Here is a 17877-nt window from a genome sequence, read left to right as displayed (position 1 = left end):
TTATCCTTTCAAAGAACCAGCTCTTGGTTTCATTGATTTTCTGTATTCTTTTTTTGGTCTCTATGTCATTTATTTCTGCTCTAAGCTTTATTATCTCCTTCCTTCTGCTCACTCTGGGGTTTTCTTGTTGCTCTCTTTTTAATTCTTTGATTTGTGGAGTTAGATGATTTACTACCATTTTTTCTTGTTTTTTGATATGGGCCTGTAGAGCTATAAACTTCCCTCTCAGGACTGCTTTCATTGCATCCCATAGGTTTTGGATTGTTGTGTTTTCATTGTCATTAGTTTCCAGGATGTTTTTAATTTCTTCTTTGATCTTATTGGTAACCCAATCAATATTTAATAGCATGCTATTCAGCTTCCAGGTGTTTGAGTATTTTGGTTTGTTTTTATTGTAGTTTATTTCTAATATTATGCCATCGTGGTGTGCGAAGACGCTTTTTATGATTTCAATCTTCTTGAATTTGGGAATACTTTGCTTGTGACCCAATATATGGTCTATTTTTGAATATGTCTTATGAGCATTTGAGTAGAATGTATATTCCCTGGCTTTGGGGTGAAGTGTTCTGAAGATGTCAATTAAGTCCATCTGATCTAGTGAGTCATTTAGGATTGCTGTATCTTTGCTGATTGTTTGTTTAGAGGGCTTACCCAGTGCTGTCAGTGGTGTATTAAAGTCTCCTACTATGATTGTATTGTTGTCCATCTCTCCTTTGATATCTTCCAGGAGTTTTTTTATGAATTTGGGTGCTCCTGCATTGGGTGCATATATGTTTACCAGGTTTATATCTTCTTGTTGTATTGAACCCTTTAGTATTATGAAGTGGCCTTCCTTATCTCTTGTTATGGCCTTCACTTTGAGGTCTATTTTGTCCGATATAAGTATTGCTACCCCAGCTTTCTTTTCCTTTCCATTTGCCTGAAAGATATTTTTCCATCCTTTCACTTTCAGTCTGTGTGAGTCCCTTCTAATGAGGTGGGTTTCTTGTAGACAGCAGATGTATGGGTCATGTTTTTTTATCCATTCAGCCACTCGATGTCTTTTGGTTGGAGCATTTAGTCCATTTACGTTTAAAGTTATTATTGAAAGGTACTTGTTTGTAGCCAAAAAATGACAACTTTCTTTAGGCATTTTCAAGATGTGTCTTTCATAGGATATGACATTTCTTTCTTTCTTTTTTTCGATCATCACCTGAGGATATTTTTCCATTGATTTTTAAAGAATGTGGAAGGGAAAGGGAAAGACAGAGAGAAACATCAAAGTGAGAGGAACACTTAGATTGGTTGCCTCCTGCGTGAGCCCTGACCTGGGCCCCAGCCAGGGTGGAGCCTGCAACCTAGGTACATGCCCTTAGTCATAATTGAACCCAGACCCTGCAGTGGGCAGGCCAAGGCATTATCCACTGAGCCAAACCAGCTAGGACAGGATATGACATTTCTTAGCCCTCCAGCAGCGGACCTTCCTTTTTTTCTCCAGGAGTGTGATGAAAAACCCTAGATCACCTTATTGGATTATTATTACCCAAGTTACTAAGAATATTACCAATGGCATACAGGGAGCTTAGCCAATGAGAAGTCAGAGAAGGTGTTTCCTCTGTAGTTCACACCAATTGCTGGCCCAGGTCTAACACCTGTGATTGCTGGCTCTGCCCCTGCTCCCTGCGATCATGGACTCCACCCCTGCCCAGGCCTAATGCCTGTGGCCGAGTTGTTAGGCCTGGGCAGGGGACCCCCAGCTCCCTGTGATCGCTGGCTCCACCCCTGCTCCCCACGATCACCGGCTTCGTTCCTGTCCAGGCCTAACGCCTCTGGCCGTGTCATTAGCCTGGGCAGGGGACCCCCAGCTCCCATGATCGCCGGCTCCCCCAATTCTCCCCCCATCGCCAACTCCACCCCTAGCTCCCCGCGATTGCTGGCTCTGCTCCTGCCCAGGCCTAACACCTGTGATTGCTGGCTCTGCCCCTTCTCCCTGCGATCACCAACTCCTCCCCTGCCCAGGCCTAATGCCTGTGGCCGAGTTGTTAGGCCTGGGCAGAGGACCCCCAGCTCCCAGGATCGCAGGCTCTGCCCCTGCTCCCTGGATTGCTGGCTCCGCTTCTACTCCCCGCCATCACCAGCCCTGCCCCAGCCCAGGCCTAACACCTCTGGCTGAGATGTGTTAGGCCTGGGCAGGTGACCCCTCACCTCCGATTGCAGGCTCTGATTGCCACTGGTGCCTATGTATGCAAATTAACGGCCATCTTTGTTGGGTTAATTTGCATACTCATCCGATTGGTTAGTGGGCATATCGGAGGGATGTTCAATTTGCATGTTTGTCTATTATTAGGTAAGACATGTAATAAATCAGGAACCAAGTGTTATGCTGAATTTTGCAGATAACAAGTATTTTCATCCCCTGCTGAGTTAATGAAGTTGGGTATTGTAAATGAAAGTTTTGCTCTGTGGTCACAGAGGGATGAGAAAAGAAAAAAGGTATAAAAGAGATAATAATTGAAGGCAGGAAGCTTTTAATAGTTGGCTTTCATCTGCACACCATCTATTCTATAAGGCATTTCATGCTCTTCAGAACTTGATTATCCAATTGGTCTCCCGATTTGAATATAGTTTGACTTTGGAACTCCTTGTGTGGAAAAATTCTGCAAGAAGTTAAAAATATCAAATGTTATTAAATGGCATTTACGATGTTATTAAATATATTGGGGTGACATTGGTTAATACAATTTATGTTCTTTTTTAGATATGCTTATGTATTAGAAAAATGAGCATATAATATCTGTTTAATCACCATTATAAATGTTAATGATTTAAAATAAACATTTTTTTTTAGCAAATCAACTGATGGGTACTTGGACTGTTTTCAGATTTTAGCTATTGTAAATTATGCTGCTATGAACAGAGGGATTCATACCTTCTTTCTGATTGGTGTTTCATAGGATATATTCTGAGAAATGGGATCACTGGGTCAAATGGCAGTAACATATTTAATTTTTTTAAGACACTCCATACTGATTTCCATAATGGCTGCACCACTCTGCATTGTACTATGGTTCACTTTTCTCACATCCTCATCAGCACTTGTCATTTGTTGATTTGCTGATGGTAGCCATTCTGACAGGGGTGAGGTGATAGGAACCTCACTATCAATTTAATTTGCATCTCTCTGATGATCACTGATTTTGAGCATTTTTTCATATGTCTTTTGGCCATTTGAATGTCCACTTTGGAGAAGTGTCTATTTAGAACCTTTGCCAATTTTTTAGTTGAATTGTTTGTCTTCCTTTTGTTAAGTTTTATATGAGTTACTTATAAACTTCGGATATTAACCTTTTATCAATAGTATTATTGGCAAATATATTCTCCCATACAGTGGGCTCCCTTTTCATTTTGTTGATGGTTTCTTTTGATGTGCAGAAGTATTTATTTTGATGTAGTCCCATCTGTTTATTCCTTTCTTAGTTTCCCTTGCCCTAGGAGATGTATCCGCAAATATATTGCTATGAGAGATGACTGAGATTATACTACCTATATTTTCTGATTTTTTATGGTTTCACAACTTACATTTAAGTCTTTTTTGAGTTTATTCTTGTATATGGTGTAAGTTGGTGTCCAGTTTCATTTTTTTTGCATGTATCTGTCCAATTTTCTCAACACCGTTTATTGAAGAGACTGTCTTGACTCCATTGTATGCTCTTGCCTCCTTTGTCAAATATTAATTAAGCACAATGGCTCAGGCAAATTTCTGGGGTCTCTGTTTTATTCCATTGATCTCTATGCTTGTTCTTGTGTGAGTACCAGACTGTTTTTTTAAAAAATATGTTTTATTGATTTTTTTTACAGAGAGGAAGGGAGAGGGATAGAGAGTTAGAAACATCAATGAGAGAGAAACATCGATCAACTGCCTCCTGCACACCCCCTACTAGGGATGTGCCCGCAACCAAAGTATATGCCCTTGACTGGAATGGAACCCGGGACCCTTCAGTCCTCAGGCTGACACTCTCTCCACTGAGCCAAACCGGTTAGGGCAGGCTGTTTTGATTAGAGTGCTTTATAGTATAACTTGTAATATAACTATGTATAATATCATGTCAACTGCGAATGAGAGTTCCTCCTTTCCAATCTGGAGGCTTTTCATGTTTTCTTCTTGTCAGATCTCTGTGGCTATGACTTCCAGACTATGTTGAATAAGAGTGGTGAAAGAGGACATCTCTGTCTTTTTCCTATTCTTAGTGCAGATGGTTTTAAATTTGCTCATTGCATATGGTATTGGCTATAGGCTTGTCATATATTGCTTTTTATTATGTTGAGGTATAATCCCTCTATTTTCATTTTGCTGGGAGTTTTATAAAAAATGTATGTTGGATATGTCAAATGCTTTTTCTGCATCTATTGATATGATCATGTGATTTTTGTCCTTTAATATTTGATTCACATTTATTGATTTGTGAATATTGTAACAACCTTGCATCCCTGGAGTAAAATCCACTTGGTCATAGTGTGTGATCTTTTAAATATATTGCTAAATCCAATATGCTAATATTTTGTTGAGGATTTTAGAATTTATGTTCATAAAGGTCATTTGCCTGTAATTCTCTTTCTTTGTAGTGTCTTCATCTGGTTTTGGAATTAGTCCAATGCTGGCCTCATAAAAAGATGTTGGAAGTGTTCCTTTCTCTTGGATTTTTTGAAATTGAAGAGGATAGGTGTCTATGCTTCACTGAATGCTTGGCACAACTCCCTTTTGAAGCTGTCCAAACCAGTGCTTTTGTTTGTTGGGAGTTGTTTTTTTTTTTTAATTACTGCTTATATTTCATCACTTGTTATTGACCTATTCAAATTTTCAATTCTTCTTGATTCAGTTTTGGAAGAGTGTCTTTTCCTAGGAATATGTCCATTTTGTCCAGGTTGTCCAGCTTGGTGGCATATAGTTAGTTGTTCATTGTATTTTTTTTACAATCCTTTATATTTCCTTGGGGTCAGTTGTTACACCATCTCTTCCATTTCTGATTTTGTTTATTTGGGTCCTCTTACTTTATTTCTTAATGAGTGTGGCTAAAGGTTCATCCATCTTATTTATCCTTTCTAGCTCCTGTTTTCATTGATCTTTTGTATTATTCTTTTCAGTCTCCATGTCATTAATTTCTGCTCCAATATTTATTATTGCCTTTCTTCTGCTTACTCTGGGCTTTTCTTGTTTTTCTAATTCTTTAAGTTGTAAGTTTAAATAATTTATTAATTTTTCTGTTTGTTTTTTTTTTTTTTTGAAGTAGGCCTGTAGTGCTATGAACTTCTCTCTCAGGACTGCTTTTGCTGTGCCCCATAAATTTAGGGTTATTGTGTGTTCATTTTCATTTGTGTCCAGGAAGTTTTTTTTTTATTTCTTTATTGATCTCATTGGCAAAGCATTCATTGTTTGATAACATGCTATTTAGCCTCCACATGTTTGAATTTTTTGAGTGTTTTTACTGTTGTTGATTTCTAATTTCATTCCATTATTATCTGAGAAGATGCTTGATATGATTTCAATCTTCTTGAATGTGAAGAGACTTGTTTCCCCCCCCCCCCCCCAACATTTGTTCTATCTTTGAGAATGACCCATGTGCAGTTGAGAAGAATGTATATTCAGCTTTCGGGTGAAATTTTCAATAAATGTCAATGAAACCCTTCTGATCCAGTGTGTCCTTTAGAGTCACTGTTTTCTTGTTAATTTTTGTCTGGAAGATCTACCTAGTGAATTCAGCAGGGTGTTCAAATGCCCTACTATGACTGTCTTGCTGTAGATCTCTCCCGTAAAGTCCTCCAGAAATTTTTAAAATATATATTTAGGTGCTCCTATATTGAGTGCATATATGTTTACCCAGGTTATATCCTCTTGTTGGATTGATCCCTTTAGTATAATGTAGTGACCTTTATTGTCCCTTGTGATGGCGTTCATTTTAAAGTCTATTTTGTCAGATATGAGTATTGCTACACCAGCTCTTTTTTGGTTTCCATTTGCATGGAAATTGTTTTTTTTCCATTCCTTCACTCTCATCCTGTGTGTCTTTTGTTCTTAGGTGGGTCTCTTGTAGACAGCATATTATTGGGTTATGTTTTCACATCCATTCAGCTACTCTATGTCTTTTGATTAGAGCATTTAATCCATTTACATTTAAGGTTATTATTTATAGGTATTTATTTAATGCCATTTTAATGCTCTGTGCCTATGTCTGTCTGTCTGTCTGTCTGTCTCTCTCTCTCTACTCATTACACCAGTCCCTTTAGCATTTCTTGCAGTGATGGTTTGGTGGTGATAAACCTCTTTAGCCTTTTATTGCCTTGGAAGCTCTTTATTTCACCATCTATTTTGAATGATAGCCTTGCTGGATATACTAGTATTACTCTTGGTTTCAGCCTTGCTTTTCATTACTATGAGTATTTCATGTGGTACACTTCTGGCCTATAGAGTTTCTGATGAAAAATCAACTGACAGTGTTATGGGAGCTTCCTTTTAGGTAACAAACTACTTTTTTCTTGCTGCATTTAAGATTTTCTCTGTCTTTAATTTTTGGCCTTTTAATTATGATGTGTCTGGGCATGGGCCTATTTAGTTCTTCTTGCTTGGGACTCTCTGAGCTTCCTGAACTTGTGTGACATTTTCCTTCACCAGGTTAGGGAAGTTTTCTGCCATTATTTCTTCAAACATGTCCTCTATCCCTTGATCACTTTCTTCAACTGCTTGCACTCCTATGATGTGAATATTGTTATGTTTCTTATTGTACCACAGCTCCCAAATGTCTCTCCTCCTGTTTTTTTTTCTTTTTGGTTCTCTAATGGAGTGATTTTTTTCTACCCTTTTCTCTAATTCAGTGATCCAATCCTCAGCTTTGCCTAATCTGCTATGTATTACTTACAATGTGTATGTAAACTAGGAAGTGTAATGCCTCTCACATTCTTTCTTAGGATTTCTTGAGCTATTAGAGGTCTTTTGTGATTTCATATAATTTTTGGAATATTAGTGCTATGTCATTCTTTATTTCCAACTGGGTTTTTTTCATAGTTACTATATCTTTTCTCATGCTCTTGAGCATCCTTGCCATCATTATTCTGAACTCTATCAAATTTCTTATCTCCATTTCATTTAGCTCTTCTTCTGGAGAATTCTCTTGTTATTTTATCTGGAGCCTGTTTTTTACTCTCCCCATTTTGGCTGTCTGTTTGGGTTTGTTTCTATGTGTTAGGTAAATGTGCTATAACTCCCAATTTCTAGTGCAGGACAATGTCAAATTATGTTTGTGACTGGCCCTGAGTAACCTGTTTGGAGCTATCAGCAATCCACAGTTTGTGGCTCCCTCTGCTGGGTCTGGGCACCTTTGGAAAGGACCATGATGTGTACCTGGGTCTGCTTTTCCTAGCCCCAGCCCCAAATTAGATCAGGCAAAGACTCAAAGCCTCCAGAGACCTGCCTCTTCCTGCAGTCTGATTGTTATTCAGTCTTGATTAACTTCAGGCTATCAACCACAGTGTGGGTAAAGAGGTTTTCCAATAGGGTGGGGGAATTGCTTTTTCCCAGGCAAAAGCTGCCTGGGTTAAAGGTCTGCTGGAGAAATATGTCCTCTGCAGTGTGAGGGAATGACTCAGCACAAACATGGGTGTCTGCCTTCTGAGCTCTAACTTCAGAACCCACAGCCCTGGATTCTGCTCACACTGCCTCAGTCCATTCTGCCCTCCCTCTGTCAGATGAATGACCTCACATGAAATTTTGTGGGTTGGACCTTTAAGAGATGGCATTTCTAGGCATCTTCCGCTGGCACACAGCACCCCTGCTTCTTTTCACATCCAGATGTTCTGTGGGCACCTTTCTGAATTCTGATGCTCTAGGCAGGGGATCCCAGCTTGGGGTTTATACCCCAGAGTTCTCAGTGGGATTCCTCCCACCACTGAGAACTTCAGCTGCTTTCTGTGGGAGCTTGGCCAGTCCTTTCACACCTCGGCACTTCCTACCAGTCTCTATGTGGTCTCCACTTTCTGTCCTTGGTTATCAGGGTTCTCTCCAGATAGTCTGCAGATGATTATTCAGGATGATTTTTCTGTATTTTATTTGTAATTCCAGTTTGGTCCTGGGAGAGTTTCAGTATAGCTTCAAATTCCACTTCTGTCATTTGGGAATCTCATGAGAACCTTGATGAGAACTTGTACATCAGGTACTCTCGTGATATGTCCATGTTATATTTATAATATCCCATCTTCTAAGTTTCCAGTCTTCCAAATAAAAGGCAGCTTATATATTAAATAACTATGTTTACTTTCTTCTACAGTGATAGTTCTCAAACTATGGTCTCCTGATCATCAGCATCAGTCTTCTGCCCATTTTTTCATTGGATTGTTTGTCTTCCTTTTGTTGAGTTGTATGAGTACTTTATATATTTTGGAAAAATTAATCCCTTATCAAATGCATCATTGGAAAATGTGTTCTCCCATACAGTGAAAATGTGTTCTCCCATCTTTTCATTTGATGTTGGTTTAAACTCTCTTTACTCCAAGAGTACACAATAAAGTCAAGACAGTCTCTTCAATAAATGTTGTTGGGATAATTGGACAGGTACATGCAATAAAATGAAACTAGACCACCAACTTCACCATATACAAGAATAAACTCAAAATGGATTAAATACTTAAATGTAAGTTGTAAAATTATAAAAATCCTAGAAGAAAGTGTAGGCAGTAGAATATCAGACATCTCATGTAGCAGACTTTTCTTTAAATCAATGGCTAGGGCAAGAGAAACAATGGAGAAGATAAACAAATGGGACATCAAAATAAAAAGCTTCTGCACAGCAAAAGCAACATTTATTGAAGTGACTGTCTTTTTTCTCCATTGAGTATTCTTGGCTCCTTTTCAAACATTAGTTGACCAGATATGCTCTGGTTTGTTTCTTAGCTTTTAATCCAGTTTTATTGGTTTATTTGTGTGATCTTCCTGCCAGTAATGTTTTAATTGCTAGAGATTTATAGTGCAGCTTGAAACTAGGAAGTGTAATGCCTCTCACTCATTCTTTCTCAGGATTTTTCTGCTATTAGAGGTCTTTGTGATTTCATATAATTTTAGGAATGTTTTTTTCTATTTATGTAAAATATGCCATTGGAATTTTAATAGGGATTGTGTTGAATCTATGGCTTTTGGTAGCATGGATATTTTAACAATATTGGTTCTCCCAATTCATGAACAAGGGATACCTTTCTATTTATTTCTACCTTTTTCAATTTCTTTCATTAATGTCTTATAGTTTTCAGAATACACACCTTTTACCTCCTTTTTTAAATTTATTCCTAAGTATTTTGTTGTTTTGATGCTATTATAAATGAGATCAATTTCTTTATTTCTTTTTTAGAAAATTCATTGTAAGTGTATAGAAATGCTACTGAATTTTGCATGTTAATTTTTTAAACTTTTAAGCAGCCTTATTGAGATACAATTAATACAGTTGGCCATTTTATATTCAGTGTTTTTAATTTATATTTTTTATTTTTTAAATCTTTATTGTTGAAAAGTATTATGTATGTCCCCCTTTACCCCCATCCACCCCCTCTAGCCCATCCCTGCTCCCCACCACAGGCCCTCACCACCTCACTGTCCAGTTTATAGCTGTTCACAGTAGTCTCTTATGATCCTTTGTATTTCTGTGCTATCCATTATATTGTCTCTTTTTCATTTATAATTTTGTTGATTTGGGTTTTCTCTGTTTTCTTTATTAGTTTAGCAAAGGGTTTGCTAATTTTGTTTACTTTTTCAACAAGCCAACTCTTAGATATTTTCATTTCTGCTCTAGACTTTATTATTTCCTTTCTTCTGTTAGCTTTGAGATCAGTTTTTCTCTTTATATTCTAGTAACTTAAAGTATAGAGTTATATTATCTATTTGATACCTTTTTCACTTTTTGTTGTTGTTAATCCTCACCCGAGGATATTTTTCCATTGATTTTTAGAGACAGTGGAATAGAGAGGAAAAGTCAGAAAGAAATATAAAGGTGAGAGAAACACATTGATTGGTTGCCTCCTGCACAAGCCCTGACCAGGACCTGGGCCAGGGAGGAGCCTGCAACCAAAGTACGTGCCTTTGACAGGAATGGAACCTGGGACCCTTTGTTCCACAGGTCGACGCTCTATCCACTGAGACATTGGCTAGGGTCTTTTTCATTTCTCAGTGTTGGCATTTATTGCTATGAACTTCTCTCTTAGAACTGCTTTTGCTGCATCCCTTAAGTTCTGGTTTGTTGTGTTTTCATTTTTTTGTGTGTCAAGAAACTTTTATTTCCCCTTGAATCTTTTCTTCTTGTCAGATGGGTATGGCCCTGTTTTAGTTCCCTTACCTGGACAGGAGTTAGAGGGGCCACTCAAGGCCTCTCCTACTTTTTTCCAAGCAAGTTTTCTAGTTGGAAGGTACTGGGAGCTACCTTCAGCTTTGGCTATGAATTAATCCCCCTAGTATAGCAGGAAAGCCTTCCATGTCAGGTATTGGCTTTTCTCTGGGGGGCAATCAGCTCTGCCTAGCTCTCAGCTTGAGTACTATTTGCTACACAACTTCCAAGTGCTCTCTCCAGCTCATCTGACCAGATGAGGCCAGGAGACACTCTGTTTAGTGGGGGATCTATAACTCAGCCCCTTGACTGGGTATGGGAAACAAGGCTCTAAGGCCAGAAAAACTCCCCCTTTGTGGATCCAAAACAAGAAAATACGCATTCCAGTGAATTCTCTGGTCAGAGTGCTGGGATCTCTTTTCTCACAGGAAGAACCTGTGGTAGACCAATGCAGTCACTGTGTAGCCACTTCTCTTAACCATCTAATGCAGTCTCTCTTGGTTTCTGTAGTGCAAGGGGATGTTTCAGCCTCCCCCTGTGTCTTTGGATTTTGTCAGTTGGTGTCTTATTCATGAATGGTTGTTAGTTGTTTTTCTAGTGAGGGGAGGTGAAGTCAGGAATGTCCTATGTTGCCTTCTTGGTGATATCAATCTCCCCATAGTGGACTTCTTGGGGAAAGATATTTTTTCATGTGGTCAACTCAATTAAAAAAGGCCCTCATGCTAAAAAAAAACACCAAAAAAACAAAAACTTAAAATATCACCAAACACTAGGTATTTATTCTATTTTTCTGTAATTTATTGAATTTGTCAACAAAATTTGTAAAGATAACTTTTAAGTAATAATTCACTTCCCTGTTTTTCTGATTGCTATTTTTAAACTCTTGTATAAAGAAAGATAATTTATACTTTATGTTAATTGTTAATATATCCTGTACCTAGAGATCTGCCATTAGATAGTGTTCAGCATTAGCTTGAGCAATGTACTATTTAATATGTTATTTAAGTATGCTAAAACACAAAACAGAATTTTCCTTGTTAAATTATGACAATGTAATGATTATATTAACAAAACCAGTTGGACCTCTGAGTTAGTCTCATGAAATTTAACCACTCTTACTTTGATCTCTAATCTCCTTTCTAAAGATTACAAATTTAAGTAAGATATAAGTATACTAGAGGCCTGGTGCACAAAAATTTGTGCACTCGGGTGGGTCCCTCAACTCGGCCTGTGCCCTCTCGCAGTATGGGACCGCTTGGAGGATGACCACCTGCTGGCTTAGGCCCTCTCCCCTGGGAATCGGGCCTAAGCTGGTAGTCAGACATCCCTCTGGCAGCCTGGGATCCCTCGGGGGATGTCCACATGCCAGCGGGGAGCAGGCCTAAGCTGTAGTCGGACATCCTTAGTGCTGCTCAGGAGGTGGGAGAGGCTCCCACCACCACCACTGTACTGGCAGCTATCAGCCTGGCTTGTGGCTGAGCAGAGCTCCCCCTGTGGGAGCACACTGACCATTAGGGGGCATCTCCTGCATTGAGTGTCTGCCCCCTGGTGGTCAGTGTGTGTCATAGTGACCCGTCATTCCTACTCGTTCTGCTGTTAGGGTCAATTTGCATATTACCCTTTTATTCTATGCCTGGTGCATGGGTGGGGGCTGGCTGGTTTGCCCTGAAGGGTGTCCTGGATCAGGGTGGGAGTCCCGCTAGGGTGCCTGGCCAGCCTGGGTGAAGGGCTGATGGCTGTTTGTAGGCTGGCCACAGCCCCTTCAGGGTGGAGGTCCCTGCTGGGGTGTCAGACCAGCCTGGGTGAGGAGCTGATAGCTGTTTTCAGGCTGGCCACAGCCCATTCAGGATGGGGGTCCCCATGGAGTGCCTGGCCAGGCTGGGTGAGGGGATGATGACTGTTTTCAGGCTGGCCACAGCCCCTTCAGGGTAGGGATCCCCGCTGGGGTGCCTGGCCAGCTTGGGTGAGGGGCTGAGGGCCATTTTCAGGCTGGCCACACCCACTTCAGGGTGGGGGGTCCTGCTGGGGTGCCTGGCCAGTCTTGGTCAGGGGCTGATGGCTGTTTGCAGGCTGGCCAAGCCCCCCAGTGGGGACCCTCACCCCATGAGTGTTTGGCCATCCTGGGTGAGGGGCTGATGACTGTTTTCAGGCTGGCCAAGCCCCCCAGTGGGGACCCTCACCCCATGAGGGTGTGGCCATCCTGGGTGAGGGGCTGACGGCTGTTTGCAGGCTGGCCACAGCCCCCAGCCACCCAAACTCCCAGTGGAGGCTGGCTGGAAGCAGGTATCTGGGATTTATTTATCTTCTATAATTGAAACTTCGTTGCGTTGAGCGGAGGCCACAGCTGACCAGGGCAGGTGGGAAGCTTGGTTTCCTCCATCGCCGGGGCAACCAAGCCTCCTGCTTCCTCCAGCTCGGTGGGTGCTGGCCGCCATCTTGGCTGGGTTAATTTGAATATAGTCACTCTGATTGGCTGGTGGGCATGGCTTGGGGTGTAGCAGAGGTGCGGTCAATTTGCATGTTTCTCTTTCATTAGATTAGATATAGTAATGGAATATTATATATACTAGTCCATATGAGTCATATATACTTTGCATATAACATTATTGTTTAAAGTATTACATATGTCTCCTTTTCCCTAATTGACCCCCCTGCCACTCCCACCCCTGAGGGAAAACATCCACTCCTCCAGTGTCTTTGTCCATTGGTTATGCTAATATGCATGCATACAAGTCCTTTGGTTGATCGCTCACTTCCCCCCCATCCCATGACCTTTGTCTCTGGATCTATTTTTGTTCATCAGTTTATGTTGATCATTATATCTCATATATGAGTGAGATCATGTGATATTTACCTATCTCTGACTGACTTATTTTACTTGCTTAATGCTCTCTAATTCCATCCATGCTGTTGCAAATGGTAAAAGTTCCTTCTTTTTTACAGCAGCATAGTATTCCATTGTGTAGATGGACCACAGTTTTTTGATCCATTAATCTGCTGATGGGCACTTAGGCTGTTTCCAAATCTTAGCTATTGTAAATTGTGCTGCTATGAATATAGGGGTGCATATATCCTTTCTGATTGGTGTTTCTGGTTTATGGGATATAGTCCTGGAAGTGGGATTACTGGGTCAAAAGGGAGTTCCATTTTTAACTTTTTTTAGGAAACTCCATACTGTTTTCCACAGTGGCTGCAACAGTGTGCATTCCCACCAGCAATGCACGAGGGTTCCTTTTTCTCCACATCCTCACCAGCACTTGTCATTTGTTGATTTGTTGATGATAGCCATTCTGATGGGTTTGAAGTGGTACGTCATTGTTGTTTTGATTTGCATTTCTCGGATGGTTAGTGACTTTGAGCATGTTTTCATATGTCTCTCAGCCTTCTGTATGTCCTCTTTCGAAAAGTATCTATTAGGTGCTTTGCCCATTTTTGATTGTATCATCTATCTTCTTTTTGTTAAGTTGTATGAGTTCTCTATAAATTTTGGAGATTAAACCCTTATCTGAAATAGCATTGGCAAATATGTCCTCCCATGCAGTGGGCTTTCTTGTTGTTTTGTTGATGATTTTGCTGTGCAGAAACTTTTTATTTTTATGTAGTCCCATTTGTTTATTTTCTCCTTAGTTTTCATTGCCCTAGTAGCTGTACCAGTAAAGATATTGCTACAACATATATCTGCTATCTTGCTGCCTATGGAGTCTTGTAGGATTTTTATGGTTTCTAGTCTTACATTTAAGTCCTATAACCATTTTTAGTTTGCTTTTGTGAGTGGTGTAAGTTAGTGATCTAGTTTCATTTTTTGCATGTATTTGACCAAATTTCCCAGCACCATTTATTGAAGAGACTGTCTTGACTCCATTGTATGCTCTTTCCTCCTTTGTCAAATATTACTTGAGTATAATGGTTTGGGTCAATTTCTGGGTTCTCTGTTCTGTTCCATTGGTGTATATTTTCGTTCTGGTGCCAGTACCAGGCAGTTTTGAGAACCGTGGCTTTGTAATATAGCTTGATATCTGGTATTGTGATCCCTCCAAATTTGTTCTTCTTTCTCAGGATTGCTGTGGCTCTTCCGGGTCTTGTTTTTTATTCCCTATGAATTTTTGGAGAGTTTATTCTAGGTCTGTGAAATTTTTTTTGGTATTTTAATGGGGATTGCATTGAATCTGTAGATTGCTTTGGGTAGTATGAACATTTTAATGATGTTGATTCTACCAATCCATGAACACTGCATATAACATTTTATATATAGTAACATTTTATACACAAAGTATAGTAATACCCATAAAATATTATATATACTATACCATTGACTCATATTTCTTAATCTCCTTATACAATGAAGTATTGATAGTGCCCTAGCCAGTTTGTCTCAGTGGATAGAGCATTGACCTGTGGACTGAAGGTTCCCAGGATCAATTCTGGTCAAGGGCACATGCCCGGGTTGCGTGCTCTATCCCCATTTGGGGGCATGCAGGAGGCAGTCAATCAGTGATTCTCTCTCATCATTGATGTTTCAATCTCTGTCTCCTCTCTGAAGTCAATTATATATATATATATATATATATATATATATATATATATATGTATATATATATATATATATATATAGAAATATTCATAGTGAGTCTTATAAACTTAAATTTCCATATCTGTATCACAATTGATTCTGTTATATCATTTTTCTATGCAAGGTCTCATCATTGCGTTATCTTAAATTATGGAAATGATAACCATATGTATATAGAACTTGAAATGCATAATACATACATAGAGTGGCTTCATTTGCATGGCTGAAGAATACTTGTTTCCATAATTTGCTTCAGGTTTAGCTGTTTCCAGAGAGCCATTCCAATTATAAGATGGATGGCTATAAGGATTATCCTCGTTGGGTTTACGAAACATAAAGCTATTTTAAAAAAATACACATGAAATATTTTAGCATACTTATAAATTTTGGATATTAACCCCTTCTAAGATGCACCAGAAAATATGTTCTCTCATTCAGTGTGTTCGCTTTTCATTTTGTTGATGGTCTCCTTTATTGTGCAAAAACTTTTTAGTTTGATGTAGTCCCATTTGTTTAGTTTTTCTTTTGTTTCCCTTGCCCAATAATACTTTTTTTTTCCTTTTTTATTGTTTAAAGTATTACAAAAAACTCACAGTGTTGAGTTGTGATGAAATAAATCGTTATCACTATATTCTATGCAGCAGTTCTCAACCTGTGGGCCGCGACCCCTGGAAATACATTTTGCATATCAGATATTTACATTATGATTCATAACAGTAGCAAAATTACAGTTATGAAGTAGCAACAAAAATAATTTTATGGTTGGGGGTCACCACAACATGAAGAACTGTATTAAAGGGTCGCGGCATTAGGAAGGTTGAGAACCACTGTGAATGGCATACAAACATCCAGAAGTCACATTAGATTGATATAGTAGATATAAGAAAATAATGAAATCCTCATAATACAAAGAAAACCAGTCTTTTTTATTCTATTTCTCACTAAAATTAGGGGGTTTTGTCAGGGAATAGTTGCTATGTTCCTTTGCAGAATATCTGAGAAATTACTATGATACTTAGATAAATGAAATAAGCACAATTTAAAAATTTTACAGATTAATTTTGGTCAGTGCTGATTTTTCTCAGGAAATGTGTTAAAGTGGTATCTTCTCTGGGATAAACACAAGTATATATTATTAGTTCAAAACATTTTTATCTCTTACTGTGCCCCTACCTCTCTGCAATCCAAATTCCTATTAAAAAATAAATACATAATATTCTCTACTAAAATTCTTTCTAAGTAAGATCCTATTTTCTTTCTCTTTAAGTACTTACAAGCTTTCATCTTCCATTTAAAGTGATAACTTACTTGTAATTTCTTTCAGAGAATTGTGGTTGTGGAGATGCAGGACTAGTAGGATGGACATTCTGAAAGGATAGAGTCCTAGGATTCTGCACACAGATGTTTTTAAGAAAAAAAATGAAATGGTTAGCCATGATTTTAAGGAAAATTAGAAATACCACAGCCCACATTGATTCTGTATATTAAATATCTAAATGTCAAGGTAACTCCAGGCCTAATCCCCAAAAAAATGACAAAGGTATTGCTAAAAGGCAAATGTTTTTTATTATAATTACACCTGAGCAAATCTCTCTATTTCTATCATCTATCTATGTATCTATCTTTCTATTATCTATCTATCTATCTATCTATCTATCTATCTATCTATCTATCATCTATCTATCATCCTCTATATACCTCCCTGCAATGGATAATGGCTTACTGAAGATGAAATGCAACTGACTTATTTCGCTTAGCATAATGCTCTCCAGGTCCATCAATGCTGTTGCAAATGGTAGGAGTTCCTTCCTTTTTACAGCAGTGTAGTATTCCGTTGTGCAGATGTACCACAGTTTTTTAATCCAGTTCAGCTGCCATTCTAAGCATGAAGTGACCCTTCCAGCCAAAAGGATTAAATATAAATTCCACTTCCTATTGTCACTGTATGTAAAACACTTATCCCCAGAGAAAATACAGTTCACAAAAGTAACTCAGACACAAAATACACAGGGTGAATATAGAGACCTGCATCATCAAACAGCCATGGCATACTGCATAGACTCTTGGAGTGAAGCTAATACATATGAATAATTTAATAAAGACTTGGTACTTAAAGTTCATACCTTGAGTAAGTATATATGCAAAAAGTAAATTGAAGTAAATGGGCATTGAAGCAAGAAATTCGCATGTTGACACAGACATGAGGCATATAACAGTGGCTCCAGACCAGATCTTATTTACCCAGAGCTTATTCTTATAGCCACACTAGTTATAGGTGGGTATATAACATTGTGACATGGCCATTTTGGTGGAATTACATTGAAATCAAGGACATTTTACATAGCTACTTTGCTCGAGATATTTTGACATGGGGAAATTTGATAAAGACTGTAAAATGATCCTCTGTGCTTTGATTTTAAAAATTAAGTAGCCTGTGAAATATACATCATTACATCGTAAAGTTTCAACTCATGTCTACAACTACCCCTGGGGGGCAGTTAATTTTGGATTGGTAATAATGTTAAAGATCAGATAAAGATTATGTATCATCTGAAAAGACAAACTAATATAGACAGAAAGAATGACACAGACCTTAGTCCTCATTTAATTACCTCTCCTATGTCTTTGGGCTTTCTTTTTATGCTTTGTTTTCTTAATCTTCTTGAAAATAAAAACGAAAATAAAAAGGAAGCATAGGAAGAAAACCATTGCTCCTGAAAATGTTATTTCAGTAAGCTTTCTCAGACACCTTCCCTTGTATCTATGGCCAGTACCTCTGACCTTTGCTACCTGATGTCATAGAAGACAGACTCAAGGGTTCCTGACCATTCTGTACATCAGGTCTTAAAGGGCTCTAAACTTTTTTTCTAGTATGCAAGAGAGTAGTATACCTGATATGATGAAAAGAGGCCTACCTATAATTTGGAGTTGGAGGCCATAAACCAGATTATCTAGCTTCAGCACTATTGCTAT

The 17877-nt window shown here is 38.7% G+C and overlaps 1 protein-coding gene across 1 annotated transcript in view; it reads right to left on the bottom strand.

Moving 5' to 3' along the window:
- Positions 1 to 2478: 2478 nt before the first annotated feature.
- Positions 2479 to 17877, bottom strand: part of LOC132224038 (uncharacterized) — a 75334-nt gene continuing 59935 nt past the window's right edge. Inside the window, exons 5-7 of the mRNA XM_059679117.1 lie at positions 16213 to 16295; positions 15105 to 15243; positions 2479 to 2636 (exon numbers count right to left, since the gene is read on the bottom strand). Coding sequence (XP_059535100.1) covers positions 2574 to 2636; positions 15105 to 15243; positions 16213 to 16295 — 285 coding nt within the window. The 3' untranslated portion in view covers positions 2479 to 2573. The remainder of the gene's footprint in view (positions 2637 to 15104; positions 15244 to 16212; positions 16296 to 17877) is intronic.

This window comes from Myotis daubentonii, chromosome X (assembly GCF_963259705.1).
Source record: "Myotis daubentonii chromosome X, mMyoDau2.1, whole genome shotgun sequence".
Classification (NCBI taxonomy): Eukaryota; Metazoa; Chordata; class Mammalia; order Chiroptera; family Vespertilionidae; genus Myotis; species Myotis daubentonii.
Note: the sequence above shows the minus strand (reverse complement) of the source record. Positions and strands in the feature narration are given on the sequence as shown.